Source organism: Guyanagaster necrorhizus (assembly GCF_019112545.1).
Source record: "Guyanagaster necrorhizus MCA 3950 unplaced genomic scaffold BT62scaffold_64, whole genome shotgun sequence".
Classification (NCBI taxonomy): domain Eukaryota; kingdom Fungi; phylum Basidiomycota; class Agaricomycetes; order Agaricales; family Physalacriaceae; genus Guyanagaster; species Guyanagaster necrorhizus.
The window spans coordinates 89,337-114,350 of NW_025064943.1; the positions used below are offsets into that span (position 1 = coordinate 89,337).

A 25,014-nucleotide genomic window follows, 5' to 3' on the forward strand; every position below is an offset into this window, starting at 1 on the left:
GTCGGTTATGGCTGAAAGAGAGCAATATCGGACCAAGAGGAGGGATTATATCGACGGAAATCTCTATCGGCAATGATATATTGACGTAATAACAATATATACACAGCTTTCAGATCAGAATCTCTCTTCGTACATAATATCTACAGACCCCCAAAATGCACATACACCTCATTCCTGTAAATGTCCTCTGGGGGCACCACCATCACGAAAATTTTCGGGCATCGTGAATGCTGGTAGTACGCCGGCTCCATCTGCACAGGAATAAGACAAATCGGAAAGAATGGAATGAGGAGATAAAGCTTACACGGACTTGGCATGTCAATTAGAGACCTGTAATGTTCTACGATACCTTCACTCGGCTCTCAGGGAGGATGACGTGGGGGTTGCAGCGAGGTTAAGACCAACGGATGCGCGTCCTCCTTGCTTACGGTGACTTCGAGGTCGTCGACTTTGATGTCCTTCTGTAGCGATTCTGCCTGAACGGGAACATAAATGCGTTCTGTGTTTGTGGCTGCCTACAATGCGGATGAAATTAATTGGCGTTACTCTCATTTACATCAAGATCATCCACAAAAAATGCGTGCTTACCGGCAGCGACTGACGACAATACCTCGTACTATCAACTAGATATCAGTAGGATATAGAATTATGTGGGAGAAAGGAAAACGCGAGACAGCTCATCCGCATCATGTTTAAGGAGCATCGATTCATCTTATCCAGCACATATCGCTACGGTCCGACTGTCACCAATGGTGGAAGGATATGCAGCTTGAACTAAGCGTATAGATCCGTCCACAAGAATGACCAAGAAGGAACGGGAATTCCCGTACCTTGTGATAAACCGACATGGTGCTTCAGCTTCAGCGCCCAAAAAACGAAGAGCTGAAAAAAGCGCTCCCATTTTCCCAATTTTCTGCCGGCTAGAGAGCCTCGACGCTTTCCATTGCCACGGATACAGTTTTGACGAAAGGAATAGACATGTTCAGCGAGAAGAAAGTAGCAGGGATAGGGGAAATGAAGTCGGCGAAAGAGCCGTGTTCCCTGTCCATGCTTTCCCATCTGTGTGCCGCGAGCGATGCCGATCTGCGCCCCCTCTTGACTCCTTTCTTTCATTTATTGGAATCAAATAAGACGCTGTATGCGAATTCTCCAGCGATACTCGACAAAGGAAATTATAGGATGCATTAGACAGGAACGGCACGGTGCAGGTCCAACACTTCGGGCCATCGGTTGCCGTAGAATCAGCATCTGAAGGTGGAGGAGGAAACGAAAGAAGGGTTTTGGAGGCGCCCGTCTGTTATACGCCTCAGGGTTGGTCTGTGCGCATGATATCGGCGCCATCATTACGTCACCATTGGTGGGTCTATCCTAGAATCTCCCCATCTTCATCTCCTCCCCAAGCCCGTTGATGTAGCAATGTCAAAAATAGATGGTTACATATGTCTCTTCTGAAAGGAATGCAGAAGATTTGGATTCTTTCTCTTTTGCTTTCGATCAGACTGTCACTACAGACCCAAATGTTGAGGGTACGAGCCATGACCGCAGGTACAGTCGTACGGACTCTAAATTAGTTACCGGTTCTAGAAATTTTCACCGTTCGCATAGCCACACATCTTAGCGACTTACCGCCTGCTAAGATATACATCTATTTTCTTGCTTCAGCTTCAGGCTAATCCTCGTTGCCATCATGTCACTGCACAGTCTCGCTGCCGTGTCCTCCAAGGTTCTCAGGTCCACTGCTCAACACCAAAGACATGATTCAAGATGTAGTATCTTCTCCTATGGATCTTCTTTCTTGATGGGTTGTCCATCTGAAAGAGGCTGCCATTCACATGGCCTTCATTTTACACTCTGCGCTGTTGCAGGGTACCGGAGTTGAACAATCCTTGCAACCCTGTCCTTCCACTCGCTAAGACCTGTATTTTATGGGATTGTATGTCTCCCTCTTGAGAAAAGGAAGGAGATCTGGTATCACTGCAGCAGAACCAAAAATCGGATGTACACATTCGTCCGGCTAGATTAGTCGGTCTGTTAGAGCCGTCTCTTGCAAGTTTCTGGGTTCGATCCCGTCTTCGGCGTCCTCCATATCCTCCAAATCAGAAAAAATTTTGCTTGCTTCTGCTCCAATTAACTGGATATGGATGTCCCGTATAAATTAAAGGTTTTTCTTGTGGGTAGTTGCGTCTTCATTGTCCGTAAGTCAAGCCTCGGACTACACTTCTTTCATAGGATTCTATGCTCTGAAGACACAACAACGTGGTGATTGTAACGCAGGTATCTTGCCGTACTCACCTTTCGTATGCTAATTGACTCGCCCAGAGCTTACCATCAGTCAAGACTCAAAACTACAAACTGAAGTGCAGTTCGGAAGTCGCTAGGGAAAGAGTGGCTGATGTACAAGTGTCTCGCTATGCCAGATACTACATCGATACCTCTTCGTCCTGTCACCCTTCCCTTCCTTCAGCTTTATCGAGGGACTCGGACGCCACGCTGCCGCAAGATAACCGTCATTCTTCCGAAAACGGGGATAAGCTCTTTCATCTCACATTGTCGAGGCGATGCTGGTCGATTCAGGTCAGGAGTTGATTAGTTGGCACTGCCTGTCTCGCGAGATGTGGCGGAATGGGGCATTGAGGACTGTGAGCGAATTTTCTATATAATCATGTCGTCTATCCATGCACAAAATGGACGACCCCTCCTATTTCCTTTCCTATCGTGGTCATGAGAGCAAGTTTCTTCTTTAAAGCTTCAAGAAAAAGAGTGACAACTTACAGGCAGCCTCTCCACGTTTTCGTCTTGTTAGCAACATCAAAAGTTTTGAAGCTAATGGAGATTCCAGACACGGGGAATCGAACCTTGAGATGCCGCTCTGTGGACGGCAAGGTCAGCCTTTACGTCATATCCGTCCAGACACGTATGCTCGACGAGGTTAGGAAAGACGGGAAGATGATATCCTGTTAATTCAGAGCGCACCTCTATATTACTCAGCAGAAGAAATCCCTTTCTCGAAAAATGCAACGGAAAGCAAGTTTCAAATTCTCTTCCGGAACCTTTCAGTCTGTCTCTATTGATCACTGCGATCAATCCTCCAACTCGCTTTCTAATGAAACCACCGAATAGGAAGGAATTCAAGTGCACCTTTGTCCTCTCTTGTTTACCTGGTCTGAACTGATGGTGTTTGTATTCCTATCCAGGGTAGGCCAGACAGGCTTATCTTCAGGCATATCAAAACCCGCCATCGATGTTGTGGAGAGATCAGGTCAAGAGATGGCCAAACATCGCAAAAGGGCCGCTACCATCCAGGGCACTAGATTATGGCTGTATACTAGTTCTACGAGTGGCACCTGCTTATGTATGGGAAGCTCGTATTCTTAGACGACCGAGTTTTACCTCGCGCTCATAAAAAAGCTGAAGAATGGCTGAAATACTGAACGCTTCTTACCATCTCCAAGACCGTCGTTGTCACAACGTCCATCTCTCGATACACCACATGCATCTGAAAAGAGCATGACTGCACGCATTGGAGATGGAAGAAGATATTAACAATAAAAAAAGGAACGGTCGCCCGCTAAAGGGTCCTTATTTTTGCGACGATGAGAGTTTTTGTACACTGGATCCTCGAGTTGGGCGATCATTGATTTCATGTCGTGTTCGTGGTCTTGAATCTTGACTCTGGCATTAGAGTGAAGGATTGTCTCCCCGAACCAAAAAAACAATGTATGCTTTAATTATATTACCTCCAAGCTGCCACGAGAAGTCTTCTCATTAGTCGTGGCCATGTCATCCTACACACTATGTTCGAGTCCGTATTTTTGCGCCCGGTTATAATTCAACGCGCGGGTGACTAGAGAGATGAGTAGCAAGCATCTCAGGAATAAGTCCTCTTCTCCTCGAAGCGGGTGCTAGATATTAGAAATAGGTGAAGGTTCACGTATCACTTTCTGGGCTACGTACCCACTTAATCTCATGATTTCAGGTCAGATCAAGTGCATGTCCCATTCAAAAACAAGCAGGAGCCGAAAGCACGGACATTTTGGATAGGGAATCGAACCCAAGGTGGTCCCACCAACACAAGCATCGAAATGACGGTATGTTGGAGTTGTTGAAAGAGAGCATGAATCCTAGTCTTAAACTTTCTAAGATTCTGGAATCACGTCTTTCGCTGCTATTTTGAACTGTAGACTCGGTCAAGCGGCATCGTCTTGACTACTAGAATCACTGGACTATTAAGATTACAGAAACCCGGTTCAGTTCATTATCTCCAAGAAATTAGAATGAGAGGTAAATACTTTTCTTCTCTGGAGTTGAAAGGTCAGTGGTACTGGTTCAGTCAATTGGCCTAACACCGTATCGTAGAAGGTGTATCGACCATTCGATTGCATTTCTCTAGTTCTCCGAACGCAGATGATATTCGTAAACTTTCCAGGTTCCATAACTCCGGGGCGGTTAGGCCGATTAAAAAAGGGAACTCGGAGAACAGATGCGGGTTTGTTTCGCCCTGGCAGCGTACCGGAGAAACTCAATATGAAGAGGGATACCTAGTGGCAAGTCATCCATTCCGGGTAACAGATAATAGCGCAGTCAGCACTAACCAGGTACGATTCACCAGGGCCAAGTTGATCGTGCTTTGCGTTGTAATTATCGGTCATCTCACAATAATTACTGATACTAAAGCGTCATAATTGCGTTCTGGCTATGCGACCGGGGTTCTACACACTGAGGAAATTTGATTCTAGTCAAATGACACATAAGAGAAGAAGGAATTAATCCATGGATGAGCAGCGTATAACAATAAGCAATAGAATAAATATGATAATCCTTATCAGCTTTCCATCCTCTGAAATTTACGCAATGACTTTATGGGCGCTGATGCATCATCCTTCAATCGTGACAGAGGCCTGATCTGCACTTGCTCAGGTTCAGGCTCACGTTTAACAAACGCCGTTGGAGCTTCCTCTTCCATGTCCAAATCCAAATCTAACAGCTGCTCCAACGGGTGTCGCCAAAAACTCGTCGAGCAATCGGGGTCAGAGAGTTCCGGGAAATTGGGGGTAGGTACAAACGTTACCGCGTGTTCGGGAATATGAACGGTCTCTCTAATCCCCTTTGATTTTCTCAGCAAGGACACCTCATTCTCCAACACAGCAATGCGCCGTTCTTGGGACTGGAACTTTAATCGGAGAAGTTTGAAGAACTCGGGTGAGGGGGAGGGTATGGGGAAAGCGACCGGGTCGCAGCCAAGGCCAGGAGGTACGACCACCTTTTCGGGATCACAAGACGCCAAAGCATGCGTTTTCCCTGAAAGGGTGTCGACGGATTGATAGTCGGCTGATGCTATGGGCGGTGACGCGGGCCGGTCCCCCCAGAGCCTCGTACGTTGCCACGTTTCCAGGTAATCCTGCGCGTTCCTCGCAGAGAGCGGCTTCTCGCTCGTATCCCATATCCAAAGGCCGCGTATCTCCTTTAGCCCGCTCATCCACCGAAGAGCCGTCATCCCAGTCTCGATCTGTTCTTCATCAAGTTGGAATCCCTTCAGTCCCTTCAACACCAGTCGTTTCCAATCTGTATATGCATTCTCAGCACGCCCCAACTGAACACTGCAAAATACGGTAAGAAAAGAAAGCTCACCAAATTTGACAGCGTCTTTCCGATACTCCTCCTCTCCATACATCTCCCAAAACTCCTTCAGATACCTCGGATGGGATAACAACCAGCCCATACGATACCTAATCAGTGCCCGGTCGAACATCGCACACCGCCAGCTCCTCCCAATACCCTCTTCACTCATCGCCCGCCTAATCTCGTCCAGAAACGCTTTACAGAGCCTCGACACATGCAGGATCCCAGTCTTGAACTCGTTCCACTCCTTATCGTCCCCCAGGACCAACCGAAGAGAGCTCCACATAAATTCCCCCACGAACATAAGCGGTATTCGATACACGTTCGGAACCACCGTTGTCGACCCATCAGCCTCGGAGGTGATGGTGGCCCATTTCGAACGGTGGGTCCGCCCGGGGACAGAAAATGAGTTGGTGACGACATGTTTGACGATATCGTCTCTGGACCAGGTTGAGGCATCTAGGTAGTTCAGCTCGTCGGGGTGGTCCCATCCTAGATCCTTTGAAGGAGAAGGGGAACTACGGTGAATGATAGCATCGACTTGTTCTTGCTTTGGCTCCGATTTCAGTGCGATAGGAGTCGTTTGGTACTTCTGCAGTTTCCTTTGACGGATTCTATGGCTGGGATGCGAGTTTGAGCTGATGGAGTCGTTGGTGAGCCGCGTCATGTCCTGCTGGCAAGGGAATTAGGAAACATTCATGGCTGAGAAGATGTTCAACGTATGCATACCGATTGGAAGAGGAAGTAAAGGACAAATTTTCTGATAATTCAGACTTCAAGTTGATGTTGGCGTACTGTAAGAGTACAAAAGACTCAAAGAAATGCCGTACGAGATGGTGACCGTTGGGGGGAAAAAGGACCTGCCGAAAGCGGCAATTCCGATGTCAGCGCGACAACGTGATGCGGTCGGTTTGTACATTGTCCCGCCGGCAATGATCTTCCAGACATGGTTCTTATATCAGATATTGGTCCTAACAGTCGAGGGGACCTATAAAACACCAATTCCAGACCAGCTATGGCTACCCGAAGCCATGACTCTGCGGCTACAAGAAAATAGTGACTACAGACTAATAGACTCCGTATTGAAAACACTACCACTAAGCTAGAAATATCATTCAGAGGCTTGGTATCCCGTGATAGCACTAGTAGCTTCTCCCCTACATACCACCAAATATCGACCGGCAGATTGGTTAATGCAGTCTCAGTCTTTCTGAGATCCCGATCCCTGAAGGCCTGAAGCTCCGTGGAATAAAAATAACAAAAACTCAGGTCCAATGAAGATGGTAGACGGAGGATAAGTCCATGATAATAAAGAATCGAAGATTTTTAGATTTTTAACAGAGAGATGAGTCTGATCATTGACGCTGTGTTCTGTGAGAGCCAGTATTCTTTGGAGAAGTTCTGTCGCTGTCTAAATCGTAATTTTTTGATATATCGGTAATCTTCCACTTTCACAAAGTCTCCTCGCTCAAATTACGAATATCAGAAGGAGCTTGTTGCTATATTGGGTTCCGGGGGTTGGCATTATGGGGTGCAGTGATGTTTTAGGAATTGTCCGGGAGGACGGGGACGCGTCACATATTATCTCCCGAGTACGTAGTTTGAATTTATTAGGTCAATATGAAGAGACAGCAAACCGGCTATCGCAGAGTGGTTATAGCAAAAAAAGAGAGACCAGATGCTCGGTTAACCGGTGCGACTAAGCCGGTGTCCAAATTTGAATGCTAAATTTCGAACCATGACCAATTGCTCTCCTCAATTAAAGATTGCTTCTGGGTGTTCCCCCTTAATCGTATGGGTTGATATACGAACGTTCCCAAATTTTATTAGGCAGACTCCCATTCGAGCTTTCCGATCACAAGACGCGTACCAAGCCGAGAGCAGATGGGTTGAAGATTTTCTATTGGACTATGCCAGGAGATAACATCGGTGCGGTGGCCATAAAATGTTTTATTTTCCCTCGTTCCAAGAACCGTACAAGACCCGTAGAGATCATCGCAGATCTACCTTCCATCTTCCTCTTCAAATGCGGCTACCGCTTGAAGATCGTCCACGCTCATGTTTCCCCTTATCTAGTTCGAAGTCCTAGCTGGATAATTCAGTTGGCGATCCATGGATGGCGAATACAGTGGCATGTGTCTGTGTCTGTGGCCAACGTCATGATTGATCTCGAAGCGCCGTCTTCCAGGCCGGGAGCATTTATCGTCGTCAGGACAGACCAGTCGCTCAAGATTGGTTCTATACAGATGCCAAAACTCCCAAGCCCCAATCCCCTGTCTTTTTGTGGGACCTATGACGGTCTGCCCTCCAAGATTGTGCGTACTATACCCGATCCTTAACCCCCCGAACATCTGGCATTGCGGTCCGTTTGCATTTTCGGATAAATAACTAGCAGCAATCGCATCTCGAGTCTTGGGCTATACAGGAGTGCCATAAGTCTTGTCCATAAACGAACGACGCTATAGGGAAATGATGTCAATGAGAGCTCCAGACGCGTCTTGAAGGACCAGGATTGCAGGAACATACTGATGCTTGAACACCGTACCTTTGACCTATCTCGCATCCTCGTTGGTCCTGTTGATCCTACAAAGATTGCATCCGTTCTCCACTGGGAGATGGCAGGAGTCGTGCCACCTTCGGTTATCAATCCGGCTTTGGAGATGCTGAACGGGATAGGGCGCCCGGAGAGGACGCGCTTGATCGATAAATTTGTCAACAGAGCTAAATAGAGTATCCTGGAGGGTTATTGGCGAAAGAGGTCAATATTCGACAAGCTTCTTGTCCCGAAAATTAGCCACATCTATCGAGATCATGGAAGCTTGATATTCAATGCAAAGACAGAGTTGCAGAAATTGGTGAGTTGATCCCGCTTTAGGCATCTCATCAATTGACATTGTATTTCAGTAACAGGAGGAGCCAAGGGAAATAATACTGTCGAACATTTGGATCCCGTTATTGATTGTTTCCCAGGATAAGTGATTGGCTAATGCTTCGAATCCTTCATTCTCTGTCTTCTCTGCGTAACCTATCCTGATTTTTGCGAGAAAACGCAGAATTTATGTTCGATTGGCACAGCACGACTTGATTAGCTGCTGGTCCAGTGCTGGGTAAACGACAGAGATCCATTTGACTCGAATCGAGGCCCGGGAAATTCGTGATACAACATGGCGAGCATTGAGAACGGAACGCAGAAATATTTTTAAGGCGATAGCGAAGCTTTCAATCTACATTGATTCCAAGAACAATACAATAGTTCAAATGTCCAGCTAGAGAAAAGCTAAAGAAAAGCAGCTGGAACTTGAAGCGCTTTGAGGTGCCATGTGATGATCGCATCAAGGGGAAATTTGGAAATTCGGGTCTTTTACATGTACTTTCACGTCGACACCGGCTGGAGGGACACTACTACGGCAGCTGTGTATTTTTTCTATATCGGAATTCGCTCTTATTTTCGGTAAACATGAGCGGCCCGCTGCTGCCTAGGATAACACGAGAGTCGCCTCAAAAAGGCAGAAAAAGAAGCTCTTTGAAATCTCTGGGTCGTAAATCTATCAGCTGACCATGTTCTTCTCGCTTTTGTGCACCCATGAAGCTGCTACTATACAGCTGGCTCGTATCTGTGGTGACTGCTACTGACCCCCTCCAATACCTGAATCTGTTCATCGGTACCGTCAATGGGGGGCATACTTTTCCTGGTTCATTTTCAATTGATTGACTGTCTGCCTATCTGGAGAACTGATCAGACATGTGATAGGTGCAACGGTTCCCCATGGTATGGTAAAAGTAGGGATGGACACTGATTCTCCTGGAAACGTGAGCTGCTGCTTTATATCGGGTAATCAGACCAGAACTCATTTCGACACAAAGCATGCAGGGTACGACGGTGAAGGCATATATAATGTGACAGGTTTTTCTCAGCTACATCAGTCTGGGACCGGAGGGGTGGGCGATTTCGATTTCTCGTTACTGACTGGTCACTGAAATTCGTGTACAGCAAGTCCCTTTATCGAACTTCAAGCTTTTTCCCATTCACAACTGTTCGGCCTTTGAGCAATGCCTTACGACTATCGATTCGAGGAAAACACTGCGTCATATACGACCTGATGGTTCGGAATACTTTTGGGTTATTCATATTTTCTGACGACAGTTCAATATTAGGTTCAGTCGATGATTATGCCTCGCCAGGCTATTTTTCTACTAACCTCTCTAACTCAATCAGAGTAGAGCTTACATCGACGCGGCGTACGGCGTTACATCGATATACCTTCCCCGAAGAATCTACGACACCTAGGATCTTACTGGATGTTACGAACGACGGGCAGGTCAGTACCAATGACATAACAATGCTCATCGACCCCGAGACAGGTCGCATGACAGGTCAGATTCTGTTCCTAGCCTTCATCCTTTTAGATTCCTTTCACACTTCTATAGCTAGTGGAAGCTTCGCCGACTCGTTTGGAATAGCTCGCTACAATGCTTATGCATGTGTCGACTTCAAAGGAGAATTCAGCGGGCCCGTAGAATACGGTCCATACAAGATCAACTATCCCGATCTCTGGGGAACAGATATCCAACAGCACTATTACAGTGAGTGCCAGCGTCTCCTTTGATTTGTTTATCGAGCAACTTCTTTTGTAGCATGGGGGTACGAGCACGGTGGTTTAGTCGGGTTTCCCAACTCGGGATCTGGGCCCACTACCATTCTAGCACGCATTGGTATCTCGTTGCTCACTGTGGAGCAGGCGTGTGAAAATGCGGAACAAGAAATTGCGGATTGGGATTTTGAGAGGGTCCTTCAGGACAGCGAAGAGCAATGGCTAAACATTCTGGGCCGAATACAGGTCGATACTGAAGGCGTGGATGATAATACAACGACATTACTGTACTCGTCTGTACGTGTTCCTCTTATTTCCCATCCTCTATGGTCTTCCTGACAAGGGATAAAATAGCTTTACCGGACTCATATCGCTCCGGCGGATCGTGAGCTGCATATTCCATCCACCATCCTAACAACCACTCACCGATTTATTTTAGTGACGGGTGAGAATCCTGGATGGTCATCCAGTGAGCCGTATTATGACTCGTTTTATTGTAATGTCAGAGTTTCCTTGTTTGCGACATGACTTTTGCTCTGACATTGCTTTTGCAGTGGGACACCTATCGAACCCTCTTTCCGCTCATGTCGCTACATGATCCCGAAAGGTTTTCCCTTATAGTTAGAGGGATGATCGATATTCAAAAGAACGAGGGCTGGCTTCCTGAGTGCCGTGAAATGGGAACAAAGCAGTACGTTCTTTACTGTGCATTTCCTTTCTGCGTTCACATAAAGAGGAACAAAGATTCGTCCAAGGCGGCAGTCGTATGTTCATAAAATATCTTCATCGTGCCGAAAGGTTTCTCATATCTTATAGATGGTGACCCCATCCTAGCAGAATTCTTCATCAAGTCAGTTAATCTTTCCATTTTCCAAGCCTACGACTGACCTAACCTATAACAAGATATCAGAACCACACCTCATCCTTGGGTGTTTCTGACCAAGATCTGTATAACGCCCTTCTCGCTGACGCAGAAAATACCCCTCCAAATTGGAACATTCAGGGCCGACAAGCCGACGTGTGGAAGGAGTTCGGTGTCTATGTCCCAATGTGTCGGTCTGGCTTACTGGCTGATTTTTTGCTAAGGTTACGTTCCTTCAAACACTATGTATCGTGGTGGCGCGAACACAAAACAGGTTTCGCGATCTATAGAGGTGAGTCTCTTTCACAGTTCCCCCCAGCCCTTCTGCGCCGACAAGGAAGATATTAGTACGCTTTCGACGATTTCTCTATCTCGCAGGTAGCGAAGGATTTGGACAAGACCGAAGATGCTATAAAGGTCTGACTTCATGTACTTCCTTTCACGAGCATACAGCTAAGTCCTCATGCCTAGTATACTTCCCGAGCAGGAAATTTCATGAACTCTTGGAATGGGAATATCAATGTCCCAGATATAGAAGAGGATATTTCCGGATTCTTCCAGGTATGTCCCCATCAAATTGCTTATCATGATGGTTGCTGATGGATGAACAGCCCCGCTTCGCAAATGGAACGTGGAACTACACTGATCCCCGGCACTGTAGCATTCACGATCCAACAGGATCGACATGCTTTCTGAATGCCATCCGCCGGGATGGATTCTATGAATCGTCTCCTATCGTATATTCTCAGGTACGCCTTGAGCCCTTAACGCGATTATCATTCTCATTTCTGCAGTATGTCCCACATGACACGGCCACGCTCATAGAGCTGCAAGGAGGCGTCGATAAGTTCATCGGACGACTTGACTGGATATTTGATAACGTAGGTACATTTCATATTATTTAATCGGACCTTTCATTGTTAGATAGGGTTACTTTGATTCGACAGACGAGCCGTCACAGCAGATACCTTTTATGTATCACTATGCTGACAAGCCTGGATACAGTGCGCGCCGCGTAAGAGAGACGATTCATAAATATTTCAACACGTCTTTGAATGGTTTACCCGGTAACGATGGTATGCCCATATTTCCTTATCACTTCATGAAGCTGAGGTCTGATAGATTCTGGTGCGTTCATTTGGCCGAACAGCCGTCGCTGTTGCCATTAACACATTTTTAAAGGAGCAATGGGCAGCTACGTCTTCTTCTACCTCGCCGGGATGTATCCGTTGCCGGCTACAAAACAATATCTTCTTTCTTCTCCGTATTTCCCCACGATATCCTTCTTTAACCCCCTGTTAAATTCCACTACCAAGATTGTGAGCAAAGGCTTTGGTAGCGGCATGTATGTCAAGGTATCTTTGAAATTACCTTTACTCAGAGCTTTGCTAATCTCGATGTAGAGCGTAACTGTCAACCAAATTCCATATAAATCAACCTGCTTTCTGGATTGGGATGTGTTCACGACGTCGTCAACGGTGGTTTTGGAGCTCACAGACGACGTAGAGGTCAATTGCGGAGGGAGTTTACCGCCATCTTTATCTTCAGGAGGATATGACTGACTAACTATTGTTACATACTGATGTATACGTCCGACGGGGCAAATATTATGTCTACCTTCAAGTTATCCCAGGCAAAGCATCGTTACATTGGTCATCGTATTTGCGTCCGGACCCCCATGTTCAAGCAACGCAAAAACATACTCTCCTCTCTCCAGCTCCCATTCGTATCTCCTATTAACAATTCTCAAATACCTGTCCACTTCGAGCTCCATCGTCGCCACCTTTGTCTGCCCTGCATCAAGATAAACTCTGTCAAAGGCGACGAGCTGCTTCCGCGGGCGCACGATGGTGGAGACTCGGACTAAGAGATAGACCTACAGAGGCATGTAAGCAAGGGGAGCATCAATGGAATGTCCTTCATACCTGAGCGACATATGAACCAGCAATATTCCCTTCGTTGGTCACCTCCACGCGGAAAGTGATTGTTTCACCAGGGGCGAACGTCCTCACTCCGCCGGTAGAAGTGGAATTGAAATTCTGTACAGAGAACGTCGTATACGACAGGCCATAGCCGAATGAGTACTGTAAGCACATTTATCAGTATATCAACCAGATGGAACCAAATATACCGTAGGAAAAGAATACAGATCGGTGTAATTAATCGCGTGATCCGTAAATTTGTAGCTAAATTCCCAAGTCAGCAAAAGAGGCGACCAAAGGACAAAATCCATCCTCACTTGTAGTAAACGGGAAGCTGCGCTACATCATACGGCACGCTCAACGGTACTCTGCCCCCAGGATTGAATTCCCCAAATAAAACATCCGCGATAGCTTGTCCGCCCGATTGACCTGGGAAGAACTAAACTCATCAGTCGGGATCGAAGACGATATCACCAACACCAACAGCATTGATGGCAGCGGCAGACTTGCTATAATATTCTGGAATCGCAAACGGCCGACCGCCCTCTAGCAGCAGCACTACAGGCTTCCCCAAAGCGAAGATTGCGTCAGCTAGTTTGGCTTTCAAGAGATCAGACCGACGTATACGGAAGCTTATTAGACCCACTTTGATTCACAGACAATTCCAAGGTAGCCCTATCTCCATTTTCTCCATCGCTACTCCAGCTTGCACCAACGGCTAATACCACCAGGTCTGCTTCACATGCGATGTCCACAGCCTTTCCTACTGCATCTTCCCGATCCACTAAATTCCAAAACAGGTCCACTTGTGCGTTGATCGAATTAACATTCTCTACCTTTTGCCACAGATTCCACGCTTGGAACTCTACCCTCAGTTTATGTCTCGCACCGGCTTTCCAGGTGAACGGAGCGCCCCCAGGTGGCGTACTCGTCGCATTCACTTGGACATAGCTCAGTGACTGGATATCGCCCATGACAGTCCCAGTGTCTGAGAACTCGGACTGAGCGACGAGGACATCGTCAACATATACCCGCCCCGTATTGTTTGCATAGACTGCGACTCCGATGTATCCCTCCACGTCACTCCCATCCACCGGTACCTCGAGCTCACCTTCCCAAACCGCGCTAAAATTATTTGAAGGCAGGCCAAGGGGAGGGTAGAGTCCCCAGTCCCGATTTGGCTGCTCCTGTACTTGGAAGACTGCGTGGGTGAAATTGGTATCAGAGTAGTATGTAGCGAGTAGTCCACCGGAAGTGCCGTTAACGGAAAGATGGTATCCTGGTATGGCATGTTGGGCAGTGTACATCCAGGTATCAGCGCCCCAGCTCGACACGAGACTGACGTTGGCGGAGAGGTACCCCGTCATCGCCTGTCTGATGGTGCTCGAATTGGCGACAGGGTACTCACCCCAGGAGCCTGAGTAGTCGCCATAGTTGAGAATGTCGGAAAAGGGTCCGATGAGTGCGATCTTAGAAATTCCTTGCTCCGCAGGTTTGATGGGGAGCGTCGCGTTTTTGTTCTCGAGAAGGACAATAGATCGGCGGGCAGCGTCAAGAGTGAGAGAAACATGGTCGGCTGTTAGAGTCCTGTAATCGAGGCCTTTGGGGATGTAGGGATCATTGAAGAGTCCGAGATCATATTTGACACTGAGTATCCTTCGAGCATGTGACCGCAAAGTGGATTCAGCCACAGTTCCGTTCTTTATGAGATCAATAGTGCACTGTTTCTCTTAAGTATGTGAATAAGGTTCTGTGGGGGTAACTCACATTTAGGTACGTTGGAAGATCGTAATCATAGAACTGCAGATTTCCGCCAGCGTTGAACCATTGTTGTATGGTATCCGCGGGTGAATTTGACACAGTATGTCGTATATTCAGCATTATCATTCCTTTGGTCAGTGGTCAGCTAATCCAACATTTATATACTTTGGATGTGGTACCTGTATCATCAGCCATGATAAAACCTACGCCGCACGCATCAGATTTAGAATAAAAAACACTATATAATCAGCGTACCATCGAAACCCCACTCCTCCAATGCATCATATAGTAATGGATGTACATGGGAAGGAATCTCATCCAATTCGTGGTATGCCCTATAGTGTGATTAAATCAGGAGTATCGCGCTAAATTTGATATATATGAACACTTACATCATGACACCTCTCGCTCCTCCAAGATCGAAAATAGCCTTAAACGGCACAAGCATCTCCATCATGACCTGACGCATTCCATGGCCCATGAAAGAGGCAGCATTTATTCCGCCATGCGGACTTCCGTGTGCGGCAAAGTGCTGTATATATGCGATGAGCTAATCGCCCGCAGGACAGAAAATGTACTATACCTTCATAACGGGAACTACAGCATCAGGATCGCTCCATGATCCGTTCTTTGACAATCCAGAAGCGAACGCAACCCCCATGTGAGACGTAAGGACAAAGTCTTCTCCCCAATCCTCTGCGAAATTTTCATTAGCCCATGATATCGAGAAAACAAAAACTACCCTGGACTCGTCCCCATCTCGGTTCTTTCCCCAAATCAAGCACAGGTGCTAGACATGCATGAATACCTATAGCTCTCGCTTCTTCACCAATGGCCCTCCCGACCCGGTACACCATTTGTCGATCGAAGCTAGTGCCCATTCCGATGGCCTGAGGAAACATCGACTGCTTGAATGATCCTACACCATGCACACATTCGCCTAGTTGCATAAACGGGATCCCAAGACGGCTCTTGTGGCGGTTAAGCTTCTGGAGTGTATTATAATATTCTGGATCTGTGGGATACCAGTCGTGGATGACGCCAATACCGGCCGTTGGTGCAGATTGCATAGCAAAGTCTGTAGAATTCTTAGCCACACGGAAATTAAATTAAGTGCATAAATTATGTACCATATAGCTCATTTTTTGACATAGGCCCAACAACATTATCGGCAAACATGAGATGGAGCTGCATGACGAGTTCAGGAATCGCCATTTCGTTGACAAGGGAGTCGAGGAACGCGTCCTTTTCTTGATTCGAAGATGCCTGAACGATGAATACCATCGCAAAAAGACTTGTAATCCACTTGGAGATCATGTTCTTGAACATTTGCAGGGCCGGTTGTACAAACTTTCTAAGCCCTTATAGGGGTGAAAAGAAGGGTTGAGAATAAAGACAACGTCCACTTACACCACCCCTGGACAACCGAGACAGTCGAAAATGTGCCCCACAGATCATGGGTGACGGATTCGTAGTCCCACGGTCCTTCAAGTTCTTCTGCCGCGGGCCGCATTAAGTGCCAGGTGCACGAGTGAAGACCTCGTACGTATCGTTCAAGAGTATCGTATAATATACACGATATAAATTTCTTCTATGTTGATTCCTGAAGGTGAGAGAAAGATAATGAACGCTGAACAGTCGAAGCCAAGTCTTGGCTCGTGGTAGCTGGTGGTGGTGTGGTGGCGCGGGCCGAGTCTCCGAAGGTGATTTCCATTTCGGGCCTGGAACACAACTTGAATGTGAACCATCACATGCGTCCCTTCTGTTGAAGCCGTCTTCCCTATGACTTCTCGGAGCGAAGTATTCAGGAACGCCTGCGGTTCTCTTCCAAATATACATACGACGTTCATCAGTCGGTAAGGACAAATGTTCTACAACATTCAATTCCTCAAATTTTTCTCATGGTTAATCTAAAGTGAATCGGGTCCACGATCCGGTTTATACTATGATGATTTGATTCGGAAGTCATCCGTGTATTAAAGTATGCATTCAGGTCGGTCCAGGTGCCGTTCTCCATATAAATCCTTAATCAGCGTTCGTGATTCCCATAGAAGTACACTATTCTCTTATCTCTGAACGGTCCGATTTTCGCCCTATCTATCAAATCAACAGATATAATTCTTCGCGGACCTTGTTCGGAGAGGTCTAGTTCTTTCATGCCTACAGGCGACCTCTTTGATGAGGATATCAAGGGAACACCTCCCTCCCTTCACCTCCACAATCCTCCACTCAGCCGGATCGATGTAGCCTACAATGTCGATTTTTCAAAAGCTGTAGAGACCACTTCATTGGATCCAAGGAGCAAGCGGGCGTTCAAGGTCCGCAATGTTTGCTTATCCCTATCAAAAGAGACTCACCTCAAATACAGCTCTATTTTGTTGTAATGGTGGGATTCCTGAATGCCGTATCTTCCGGATTCGATGGAAGTTTGATGAGCGGAATTAATGCTATGGACCAGTACTTGAACTACGTATGTCTTGTTTCTTCCCCCCAGTTCACTTCGGTTTGTAGTAACGGCCCCTAGTTCGGCTATGAACAAGTCGGCGTATCAACGGGAATTGTATTCATGATTTAGTATGGGCTCTATCTCTTCCCAATGCATCATACTGACCCTTATGATCAGTATTGTTGGAAATGTCGTTGGCGCATTTTTCGCAGGTCCACTTAGTGACATCGTGCGTAATACCTGTCTGAGGCATTTTATCTGACATTTATTTACTCTAGTGGGGGCGACGAGGTGGAATGTTCACTGTCAGCTCTTTCCATTTAATGCCAGCGTCCCCCATCTTACTCCATCATCAGGGCGGATTTTTCATCCTTCTCGGAGCTGCTATAATCGCCTCTGCACAGAATACGAGCGCTTTTTTGGGCGGTCGGGTGAGCGCAAGGATCTGTGTTTCCGTGTTATTACTCATGCATTTTCCAGTTCATTCTCGGGTTCGGAATCTCCATTTCTACAACGGCCGCGCCAACCTGGGTTACAGAATTGGCGCCTCCTCAATGGAGAGGTCGTCTCGGCGGCTTATACAACTCGTATGCCATGCCTTGATGACCATATTGTTATATCAAACCAACGTTCGTCGTAGATGTTTCTTCATTGGAAGTATTCCGGCCACAGGAGCTATGGTTGGCACCCAGAAGATGAACAGCACATGGGCTTGGCGCCTTCCACTGATGCTGCAGATTTTTCCCCCGGTAAATCTGATATCGTTCTCATGGGTCTGTTTGCTGTTCTGATAGCACATTCAGATTATAGTTATGTGCTGCTGCTGGTTCTGCCCCGAAAGTCCACGGTGGTACGTCCAAAAGGGTCAGCCGGACAAAGCAAGGGAAGTCCTTGTTCGCTACCACAGCAATGATGGAAAGACGAATCCGGTGATTGAGGTCGGTTTATATCCTACTGTGATCCGTGTAGCCGTCTTTGACTGCAGAAAATCAGCTCCAACTCAAGGAATTTCAGGAGGCGATAGCGGTCAAGAAACGTGAACCGTTTTGGGATTACAGCGGCCTATTTAGGGATAAGAATAGTCGTGCGTCAATCTGGGACCTTTTTCACTACGTCGGTTCTAATAGAACTCTTCTTTAGGATGGCGTATGCTTTGCCTTGTTCTGATGGTGCGCCGTTGACCTGTATAATGACCTTTATTTGACACGTCTTTCAGTGTGTAAGTCATCCTTTCCATCGTTTCTTCCATCATCTTAACCGGATTCAACGCAAAGGTCAATGGACAACTTGCAGGGAACGGGGTAAGTTGTTGGTCTTGATCCTTGCGCGGCCTTTTCAATGACCATAATGGATCTTTCAGCTGATCACATATTTCCTGCCTACGTTGATGAGTAACGCTGGTGTAAAATCAAAACATCAGCAACTTGTCTAGTACGTTTAACCAAACCTCGACCGTTTGCGCCTGGGCTGACTGGTCTTCCCTTTCCAGTAATTTCGCAAACTCAATTCTATCTGCTTTTGGTGCTTTCGGCGTATGCTATCTCCATCTCCCGTCTCATAGCTTCAGTCTCATCCTTTCAAGGGTGCTGCATTGACCGACCGTCTTGGGCGTCGCAGGAGATTATATATTGGGGCTTTCACCCTTGCGGTGTTGTTAACAATGGTCGCCGCCTTATCATCTGCATGTACGTCGAACCCCAGCCTGTCCGTCTTCTGGTCAATATTTAAGGAATTCTGCAGATGGTAAATCAGACAATGTGAACACGGCTGGCGCCAACGCTTCCATCGCCATGGTTTTCCTCTTCGGTGTTATATACAGTTTTACATACACCCCACTGCAGGCGCTGTACTGTGCTGAGTGAGTTCCCTCTTCTAGAAGTATGTGTGGCTGCTTATGCAGGGTCTATAGGGTTTTGAGACAGGACATACGAGCGAAAGGCATGGGAAGTAAGTTTCTGCGACGTCTTCCTTGCTATTCGCAACCTCACTATTTCGCGCAGTCCATATCTTGATATCCAATGTCGCCGGGTTTATCAACACATTTGGAAATAGCGTTGGCTTGGAGCGTCTTGGATGGAAGTATTATTTTGTATTCGTTGGATGGGATCTTATTGCGTCCGTCCTATGGTTTCTGTTCTGTGTGGAGACCGTGAGTGACGATATCAGTATTGCTTTATGCTCGGCCTCATTATGTCCTCGTAGCGTGGACGTACGCTGGAAGAATTAGACGACGTTTTCAATTCTAGGTGGCCGGCTATGGCAAGCGCTCGGAAGATTACAGTTGCCGTTACAACTTTGGGTGATGTTGACGTGTTGGAATGATATAGCGGCTAAAGTTAAGGTTCTGCTGTTATAATTAAGGACACCCGTACGCGTTTTCACAAGATACATATATGATTTTTTGCTGCTTTCAAATCACCAATCGACCAATATATATTGGACTTTTCTGACTTGCAGAATGTCCCATGGATTTTGAATTCTGCCTTTAACGCATCTTTCAGAGGTCATAATTGACGCTCTTGTGCCCCCGTTTGCATATCATTATGTCAAGCTGTCAATTGCCGGGCCCGCCCTAGCGGCAAATATGCTAAGCGGCCCCCGTTCCATCACATTTAATCGAGCAGGAACGAGAGTCTAGTCCTGTGATCGGTACGTCCGGGGCAGTAACCGGAACACATTGCATAATCCGGAACTAGAACTTTGACCATGTCGGCATTTCTCTTCAAACTCCCATGCTCCCTGCGGTTCCACCTGAGATACTGAAAGACATTACACTCGAGGTACGAATGCTTGTAGCAATCATAGGAAATACCTCCGGAACTGACTCTGTTTTACCTATTAGCTGGATCACGACGACCTGATAGCTCTCAGAGGCACGTGCAAATACTTCCGAGATATCGTTACACCGTTCGTCTTTGAAACTATCGAGATATGTCTCCACATGGACAATCAATACTACACCTCTATTTCACTGCTTAGAGCTCTCGCGTTGGGGAAAACTGATGTGGGGAAATACGTCCAAACTCTACGGCTGGCATCACCATTTGACCTTCCCTATCACAAATACCGCCGTGTCTGGCACCGCATGGCGCGAAAACGTGCACGAAAAATTCAAGCTATCGAGAAGCTTCTCATCGGAGCTATTCCAAAACTAATACAATTGAGATCTCTCTGGTATGTGTTGCACTATCAGTGATTTGAAAAACTTGACAATGTGTCGCAGTTGGATAGGATGGTCCCAAGGATCGCTCAGAAGAAGCGCTATCGACTTAATCATGCAGAAATTCTTGCTCTGTCGTCATTTGACAGACGTGACCATCGAACTGCATCCTGATTGCTCGCACACCACTGCCTTTTCCGCCTTTCGAAATCTCATCACATTCACATTTGGCGGATTTCGCGTAATGGATTTCTGTCCCCATATAGTGGGAAACTGTCCTAATCTTACATATTTATCGGTGACAAACTACGATGATATATCCTCTTCACATCCTTCCGTCGAGACGCTCCTTTCCCGTGTACCTCCGGAAGTCGAGCTCCCATTAAAAGAACTTTCCCTCGGCGGGCTCACCATGCCAGCCTCTTCGCTCCCTAGTGTCTTTCGCCATCTACGCTCATTATCTACTCTCACTCTAGATATAGAAGTCCCAAACCAATTCTGGGAGCTCGCTTGCATCGAAGGCTTAGAACTCCTATCGGTATCTGTTACATGGGTAAACAGATCTCTTCTCGACTATCTTAGGTCTTATTCGGGAATACACTTGCTATCAGTAAGCATTGACGTCGAGGAAGTAGAACATGAAGAGGAGCGACGCTTCGCCGATGACTTCTACCATGTCATCCTACCTGCACATGCGCAGACGCTTACAGAGCTGTACATCCGGCCCTCCTACGCCGGCGCTTGGTGTTTCGAAGAGAAGCATCTGGCCGCTTTGCTGCAGTGCAATGGATTGACTGCTTTACGTCTGGCCCTCGATTTGCCTCATGCAAGCGTTGAGGGTTCCGATAATGTTATTGTATGTGATGAACCGTATTTTACACGACACTCAGGAGCGCTAAATTCATTTTCCTCAGGCACGAACTCTTGATTTGTTGTCTGCTTGGCCCCATCTTGAATGCCTGCACTTCTCGTCTGCTCGAGGCGATGAAGAGGCCACGCAACCACTGGCCGCGCAGTTTTACGACCGCACGTGCGAGCGCATTCAAGAGGTGGTGGGGGGATACAGGTGTAAAAACTTGGAGAATACGCACGAGCTAATTGTGAGTACAGATTTTGCCGATAATATATTAAGGAAATACGACGAAGATACTTATATGTTTGTGTGTCTACCAATATGATTCTCGTTAAAATATACTTCCTGGGCATTGACGTACTCATGTTCAAATGCAAGGGTGCAAAACAGCGTCAGAGCCTTTGCACGTTACGTACTCCCGGACTTGAAAAAGGCACTCGCTTGTATGTTGTACAGTTTGGCGTACTCCCCGTCCCTGCTAATTAGCTCTACGTGAGTACCAGCCTCAGCTATGGTGCCGTCTTTCATGCACCTACAGAGGGAAAGTTAGTCAGTCTGACATCCATCCCACTAAGGGACTTACACCACGAGATCTGCATGTTTCGTCAAATGCCCAAACCGGTGCGTGACAAATATCATAGTCTTCCCTTGGCGGACTCTGATAAGATTGCGAAACAAAGCAGCCTCCCCTTCAGGATCCAATGCCGAGCTCGGTTCATCGACCGCCACGAAATTTACAGTCCCAGATTCGAGACGCATGAACGTCCTTGCCCTATCCAATCAAAATGATTAATTGGTCCGTCATACCCCAAAGAAACAGACCCACGCTACAACCCTCTGTGTCTCTCCACCCGACAGTGAGATGTTCTTTTGAAGCTTCTCCAATTCAACCTGCAACGGATGGGTCGGTTCGTCGGGTACGTTGTGTCCATACGCCTCGTTGCCCATGTCCAGCTTAGTGTTCTTCCCCTTCTGGAGTTTTCGCAAACAGTGCGTCGCCCCACCCGTCTCCGCAGCCCGGTCGACCATCCCCGCATCCCATGCCCTCTCTGCATAGCCCAACCCGATATTCTCTCCCAGTGACAGAGGGAAGAGCGAGTGGTCCTGCGTTAACGTCGCCGTCGCCCGCCGTAGATCCTGCATACGGTACCGCGAGATCGGGAGGCCATCAACGAGAATGGAATCGGGTGCAGAAGAGGGATCGTAGAACCGTGAAAGCAATTTAAGAACGGTGGATTTACCGCTGCCGTTCGCCCCGACGATGACGACGAGCTGGCCGGATTCTATGGATAGGTTGATGTTGAATAGGGTAGGTTTGGTGTTTTGACTACCTGGATATGTGAAAGAGACGTCTCGCAATTCAAAGGACATTCCCTTGTATTTGTCTTTGCTGGTCCTGGGATAAGATACATTGCCATCTTGAAGTTTGGTCGAGGTTTTGGCGGAATCGTAGACGTTCTTGATCTCTTGGTACTGTTTTCGGAAGGAGTTTACGTTCATTGAAAGGACTTGGAGGGTCCATTCGAGGGTCTGCGAGGATTGTTGAAGTATTGCGATCGAGGATAGAGATAGCTCTTCTGGGTGAAGGATAGACACGATTGCGCAATATACCTAGGAATTAATGAACAAAACTGGAGCATCAGAACATGCAATGACATACCATCGGTAGATCACCCATCAAGTCAGTGACGACATGCCACATTGGAGACTTCCTGTTCATATATTGATTGGGAGCCCAGTCATCTGAGAGGCCGCCAAGCAGCGCAGCGGCTTTCCTATATTCTATTGCGAAACGTCATTCGTCAGAAATATCGGAGAGACAGTTTGATGGAAGTAATTACCGTTGATAATGTAGCCGATCAAGTCTCCTGCAAGAATCTCGGATCTATAACCGGGGGAAGTCATGAAATTCAATGCCTTCATACGTTTGCGATGCTCATTGTCCGTATAAACAATATGCGCTGATATTAAATGTCAACCTAGATGAGGAAGGGAGTCAGGAGTGACGTACGAATATCCCACAGTGAACGACGCGACAGTGCAAGGAACACCGGCTTCATGACACACAGGGCAGTGAACAAAGACGAACCCGTAGAATTGGAAGCTTGTAGAATGAGGGTGAACTGGCTAAATGCTTTCATGACTTGCGTCACAAACTCGACGATGCCCTCAAATGAAGTCCACGCGTTGTAAGAGGACGCTTTAAATTTGCTGCGTGGCTCTAAGAAGGAATTAATGACAAGCTGGCGTGCTACGCGGGAGAAGACAACTCACTTTGCGAAGTGGGAACGTCTATCCTTAATTCGGCTAAAAGCACGATATACGCGTGTTAGTTACAGGACGACAGTGACGCGTCCACTTGCCTTGCATTAAATACAGCTCAAAGTGAGTCGTAACCCGGGTCTTAAGAGTCGGGATCACTTGCTCGCTGGGACGCATAAGCGCTTGGGGGACATAGAAACAAATAGGGACTAACCTTGCCCACTGTAATATCGCTGCAAGCACAACGCAGGAAATACGTGCTGTCAGCGCATTCAGGATTGCGACCATGTCTGGAGCCCCTTGCACCAGGCCAATCTCGATCTATACCGGAGAACTTGTAAGTAACAAAGATGCAAAGATATAAGAAAGTCCCTACGATCCGTAGGATCCGACTAGAAAAGTACAAAAGTAAAGCGCCCTCGACTCCCTTCCACAGTTTGTTCAACACAAACATGATCGCCAACACGGGTTCGAGGGTGTACACTTCTACGGCCAGACGGAAGAAGTAGGGAAACGCAGATCCCAAGTCCGAAAACTGTTTTCGAATGTTGAAAGGGGTGCTTTTGAGAGAAGACACCTTCCAAATTCCCAATGTGATAGTTTCTAGTTGTCTCTGGTCGGCCTTGGCAGCAAGATGGGGTACCGACTCTACCACCATACTGCTCGTCTCTGGTGAATACTTGTCAGTGAAAAGGGGGTGTTGAGTTGAGGCGGGAGACACACGGAACACTGCTATTTATCCACCTGCGGTTAGTAATGTCTGGCCATCTCCAACAACTATACGTGGAGTGAATCAAGTGTCAGTATTACCCCACGTTACAGCGCTGACATGCGTATATGGAAGTAAGTGGCCGCTAGTCAAGGAATGATCATTGATAGAACATCCGTAAATGGTAGGGAAGCGTTGCAAAGTAATATTATCAAACTTGCCTTTTTCTACTCCCTGAACATTGGTGAATGGTTGTGAATAAGAAGCAATGTTTTAAAGTAGAAGCGCAGTGGTATTCGCTTTATGCTGCATTATCGTCGTCGTTGAAAATTGGGTATATAGTGACTAACTGTGAGTTGAAATGTTGTTCCGCGCAGATTGGAACTGGGCAGCACGCCTGAAATTTCGATGTGTTGTGACGAAGGCGTTAACGTGAGGCAGTTTCAGGGGCATCAGAGCCTCGGTGCCGAGATACATCACCACAGGATCCGAACCACCCTCTGATATGCAAAACTTATTCCTGCCTCATGCTTTGTTGAAAAATATCCCACAAAGAGTCTTCCGAGTAGATGAGAAAGCAAAGCTTAGAAAATATTTGGAAAATAGTATCGAAACTTGCCCGCCGGTACACCTGGATTATATCTCGGTGATATCAGTTCTCGATTGTCTTTCCTAGCTCTGAATGAAGCGCGAAGTCCGCACAATTGGTTGATTCCAGCGAAGTATTCCGCAAGCGAAGCGCCGCATCTCCCCCGTGGGGACCGTTGATGAATGGCGTTCATACTATTCTTAGCGTGGAACACACCCCTTCCGACCTACATGGTTGGA

At 47.0% G+C, this 25,014-nt stretch overlaps 10 protein-coding genes across 10 annotated transcripts; 6 read left to right on the forward strand and 4 right to left on the reverse strand.

Moving 5' to 3' along the window:
• Positions 1-362: 362 nt before the first annotated feature.
• On the reverse strand, positions 363-1,344 carry BT62DRAFT_1081394 (uncharacterized protein; the record flags this gene model as incomplete). The annotated part of the gene is made up of 5 exons (XM_043179665.1): positions 363-515; positions 557-616; positions 734-774; positions 831-1,102; positions 1,160-1,344. The coding sequence occupies 5 exons, from the start codon at positions 1,342-1,344 to the stop codon at positions 363-365; spliced, it is 711 nt and encodes a 236-aa protein (XP_043033198.1).
• A 1,066-nt stretch (positions 1,345-2,410) lies between these two features.
• Positions 2,411-3,375, forward strand: BT62DRAFT_1013581 (uncharacterized protein; the record flags this gene model as incomplete). Its single annotated transcript, XM_043178081.1, has 4 exons — positions 2,411-2,574; positions 2,775-2,914; positions 2,967-3,132; positions 3,195-3,375. 4 exons carry the CDS (start codon positions 2,411-2,413, stop codon positions 3,373-3,375), a joined length of 651 nt encoding a protein of 216 aa, XP_043033199.1.
• Positions 3,376-3,794: 419 nt separating this feature from the next.
• On the forward strand, positions 3,795-4,767 carry BT62DRAFT_924526 (uncharacterized protein; the record flags this gene model as incomplete). Its single annotated transcript, XM_043184622.1, has 5 exons — positions 3,795-3,802; positions 3,977-4,088; positions 4,182-4,311; positions 4,357-4,595; positions 4,675-4,767. The coding sequence occupies 5 exons, from the start codon at positions 3,795-3,797 to the stop codon at positions 4,765-4,767; spliced, it is 582 nt and encodes a 193-aa protein (XP_043033200.1).
• Positions 4,768-4,874: 107 nt separating this feature from the next.
• Positions 4,875-6,482, reverse strand: BT62DRAFT_998158 (uncharacterized protein; the record flags this gene model as incomplete). Its single annotated transcript, XM_043190709.1, has 4 exons — positions 6,349-6,482; positions 5,629-6,292; positions 4,930-5,562; positions 4,875-4,903 (listed from the first exon to the last, which is right to left on the reverse strand). Exons 2-4 carry the CDS (start codon positions 6,284-6,286, stop codon positions 4,875-4,877), a joined length of 1,320 nt encoding a protein of 439 aa, XP_043033201.1. The 5' UTR covers positions 6,287-6,292; positions 6,349-6,482.
• BT62DRAFT_1013584 (uncharacterized protein) lies at positions 6,441-8,348 on the forward strand (the record flags this gene model as incomplete). The annotated part of the gene is made up of 3 exons (XM_043178082.1): positions 6,441-6,528; positions 7,450-7,934; positions 8,085-8,348. The coding sequence occupies 3 exons, from the start codon at positions 6,441-6,443 to the stop codon at positions 8,346-8,348; spliced, it is 837 nt and encodes a 278-aa protein (XP_043033202.1).
• A 654-nt stretch (positions 8,349-9,002) lies between these two features.
• On the forward strand, positions 9,003-12,703 carry BT62DRAFT_938690 (glycoside hydrolase family 92 protein). Its single transcript, XM_043187588.1, has 22 exons — positions 9,003-9,311; positions 9,371-9,429; positions 9,484-9,558; positions 9,611-9,722; positions 9,775-9,993; positions 10,048-10,203; positions 10,255-10,508; positions 10,566-10,596; positions 10,651-10,712; positions 10,766-10,902; positions 10,956-10,975; positions 11,028-11,061; positions 11,115-11,245; positions 11,298-11,365; positions 11,422-11,490; positions 11,545-11,634; positions 11,685-11,822; positions 11,868-11,954; positions 12,002-12,149; positions 12,196-12,201; positions 12,256-12,428; positions 12,477-12,703. The coding sequence occupies exons 1-22, from the start codon at positions 9,203-9,205 to the stop codon at positions 12,633-12,635; spliced, it is 2,337 nt and encodes a 778-aa protein (XP_043033203.1). The 5' UTR covers positions 9,003-9,202; the 3' UTR covers positions 12,636-12,703.
• BT62DRAFT_938691 (glycoside hydrolase family 3 protein) lies at positions 12,590-16,431 on the reverse strand. The gene is made up of 14 exons (XM_043187589.1): positions 16,167-16,431; positions 15,887-16,117; positions 15,499-15,834; positions 15,340-15,452; positions 15,149-15,288; positions 15,012-15,091; positions 14,936-14,959; positions 14,763-14,884; positions 13,642-14,716; positions 13,480-13,595; positions 13,313-13,434; positions 13,205-13,259; positions 12,999-13,157; positions 12,590-12,949 (listed from the first exon to the last, which is right to left on the reverse strand). The coding sequence occupies exons 1-14, from the start codon at positions 16,267-16,269 to the stop codon at positions 12,698-12,700; spliced, it is 2,928 nt and encodes a 975-aa protein (XP_043033204.1). The 5' UTR covers positions 16,270-16,431; the 3' UTR covers positions 12,590-12,697.
• A 481-nt stretch (positions 16,432-16,912) lies between these two features.
• Positions 16,913-19,524, forward strand: BT62DRAFT_912766 (general substrate transporter; the record flags this gene model as incomplete). The annotated part of the gene is made up of 19 exons (XM_043183868.1): positions 16,913-17,074; positions 17,125-17,226; positions 17,281-17,330; positions 17,380-17,431; positions 17,481-17,507; positions 17,559-17,633; positions 17,683-17,789; positions 17,843-17,951; positions 18,006-18,140; positions 18,196-18,286; positions 18,343-18,371; positions 18,477-18,503; positions 18,563-18,633; positions 18,692-18,734; positions 18,785-18,887; positions 18,943-19,060; positions 19,112-19,149; positions 19,203-19,351; positions 19,405-19,524. 19 exons carry the CDS (start codon positions 16,913-16,915, stop codon positions 19,522-19,524), a joined length of 1,608 nt encoding a protein of 535 aa, XP_043033205.1.
• A 1,334-nt stretch (positions 19,525-20,858) lies between these two features.
• Positions 20,859-21,188, forward strand: BT62DRAFT_875400 (uncharacterized protein; the record flags this gene model as incomplete). The annotated part of the gene is made up of 1 exon (XM_043182542.1): positions 20,859-21,188. A coding segment is annotated over one exon (330 nt), but the record flags the coding sequence as incomplete, so codon positions are not given.
• A 353-nt stretch (positions 21,189-21,541) lies between these two features.
• BT62DRAFT_692815 (P-loop containing nucleoside triphosphate hydrolase protein) lies at positions 21,542-24,301 on the reverse strand. The gene is made up of 11 exons (XM_043181894.1): positions 24,201-24,301; positions 23,854-24,146; positions 23,692-23,798; positions 23,579-23,643; positions 23,490-23,522; positions 23,227-23,436; positions 23,057-23,176; positions 22,876-22,997; positions 22,042-22,826; positions 21,799-21,987; positions 21,542-21,747 (listed from the first exon to the last, which is right to left on the reverse strand). The coding sequence occupies exons 2-11, from the start codon at positions 24,133-24,135 to the stop codon at positions 21,624-21,626; spliced, it is 2,037 nt and encodes a 678-aa protein (XP_043033207.1). The 5' UTR covers positions 24,136-24,146; positions 24,201-24,301; the 3' UTR covers positions 21,542-21,623.
• Positions 24,302-25,014: the final 713 nt, after the last annotated feature.

What these genes read in the sequence shown, in the direction of transcription:
- BT62DRAFT_938690 (XM_043187588.1), top strand. Translation starts at nt 9,203, where the DNA reads ATGAAGCTGCTACTATACAGCTGGCTCGTATCTGTGGTGACTGCTACT. An exon ending in CTCCTATCGTATATTCTCAG is followed by an intron (nt 11,823 to 11,867) that starts GTACGCCTTGAG and finishes TCATTTCTGCAG; the next exon opens with TATGTCCCACATGACACGGC. An exon ending in GTAGCGGCATGTATGTCAAG is followed by an intron (nt 12,429 to 12,476) that starts GTATCTTTGAAA and finishes ATCTCGATGTAG; the next exon opens with AGCGTAACTGTCAACCAAAT.
- BT62DRAFT_938691 (XM_043187589.1), bottom strand. Translation starts at nt 16,269, where the DNA reads ATGCGGCCCGCGGCAGAAGAACTTGAAGGACCGTGGGACTACGAATCC. An exon ending in GAGATGGGGACGAGTCCAGG is followed by an intron (nt 15,453 to 15,498) that starts GTAGTTTTTGTT and finishes AAAATTTCGCAG; the next exon opens with AGGATTGGGGAGAAGACTTT. An exon ending in GGAGCGAGAGGTGTCATGAT is followed by an intron (nt 15,092 to 15,148) that starts GTAAGTGTTCAT and finishes ATCACACTATAG; the next exon opens with GGCATACCACGAATTGGATG.
- BT62DRAFT_692815 (XM_043181894.1), bottom strand. Translation starts at nt 24,135, where the DNA reads ATGGTGGTAGAGTCGGTACCCCATCTTGCTGCCAAGGCCGACCAGAGA. An exon ending in CTAGTCGGATCCTACGGATC is followed by an intron (nt 23,799 to 23,853) that starts GTAGGGACTTTC and finishes TCTCCGGTATAG; the next exon opens with ATCGAGATTGGCCTGGTGCA. An exon ending in AAACATGCAGATCTCGTGGT is followed by an intron (nt 21,748 to 21,798) that starts GTAAGTCCCTTA and finishes TTCCCTCTGTAG; the next exon opens with GTGCATGAAAGACGGCACCA.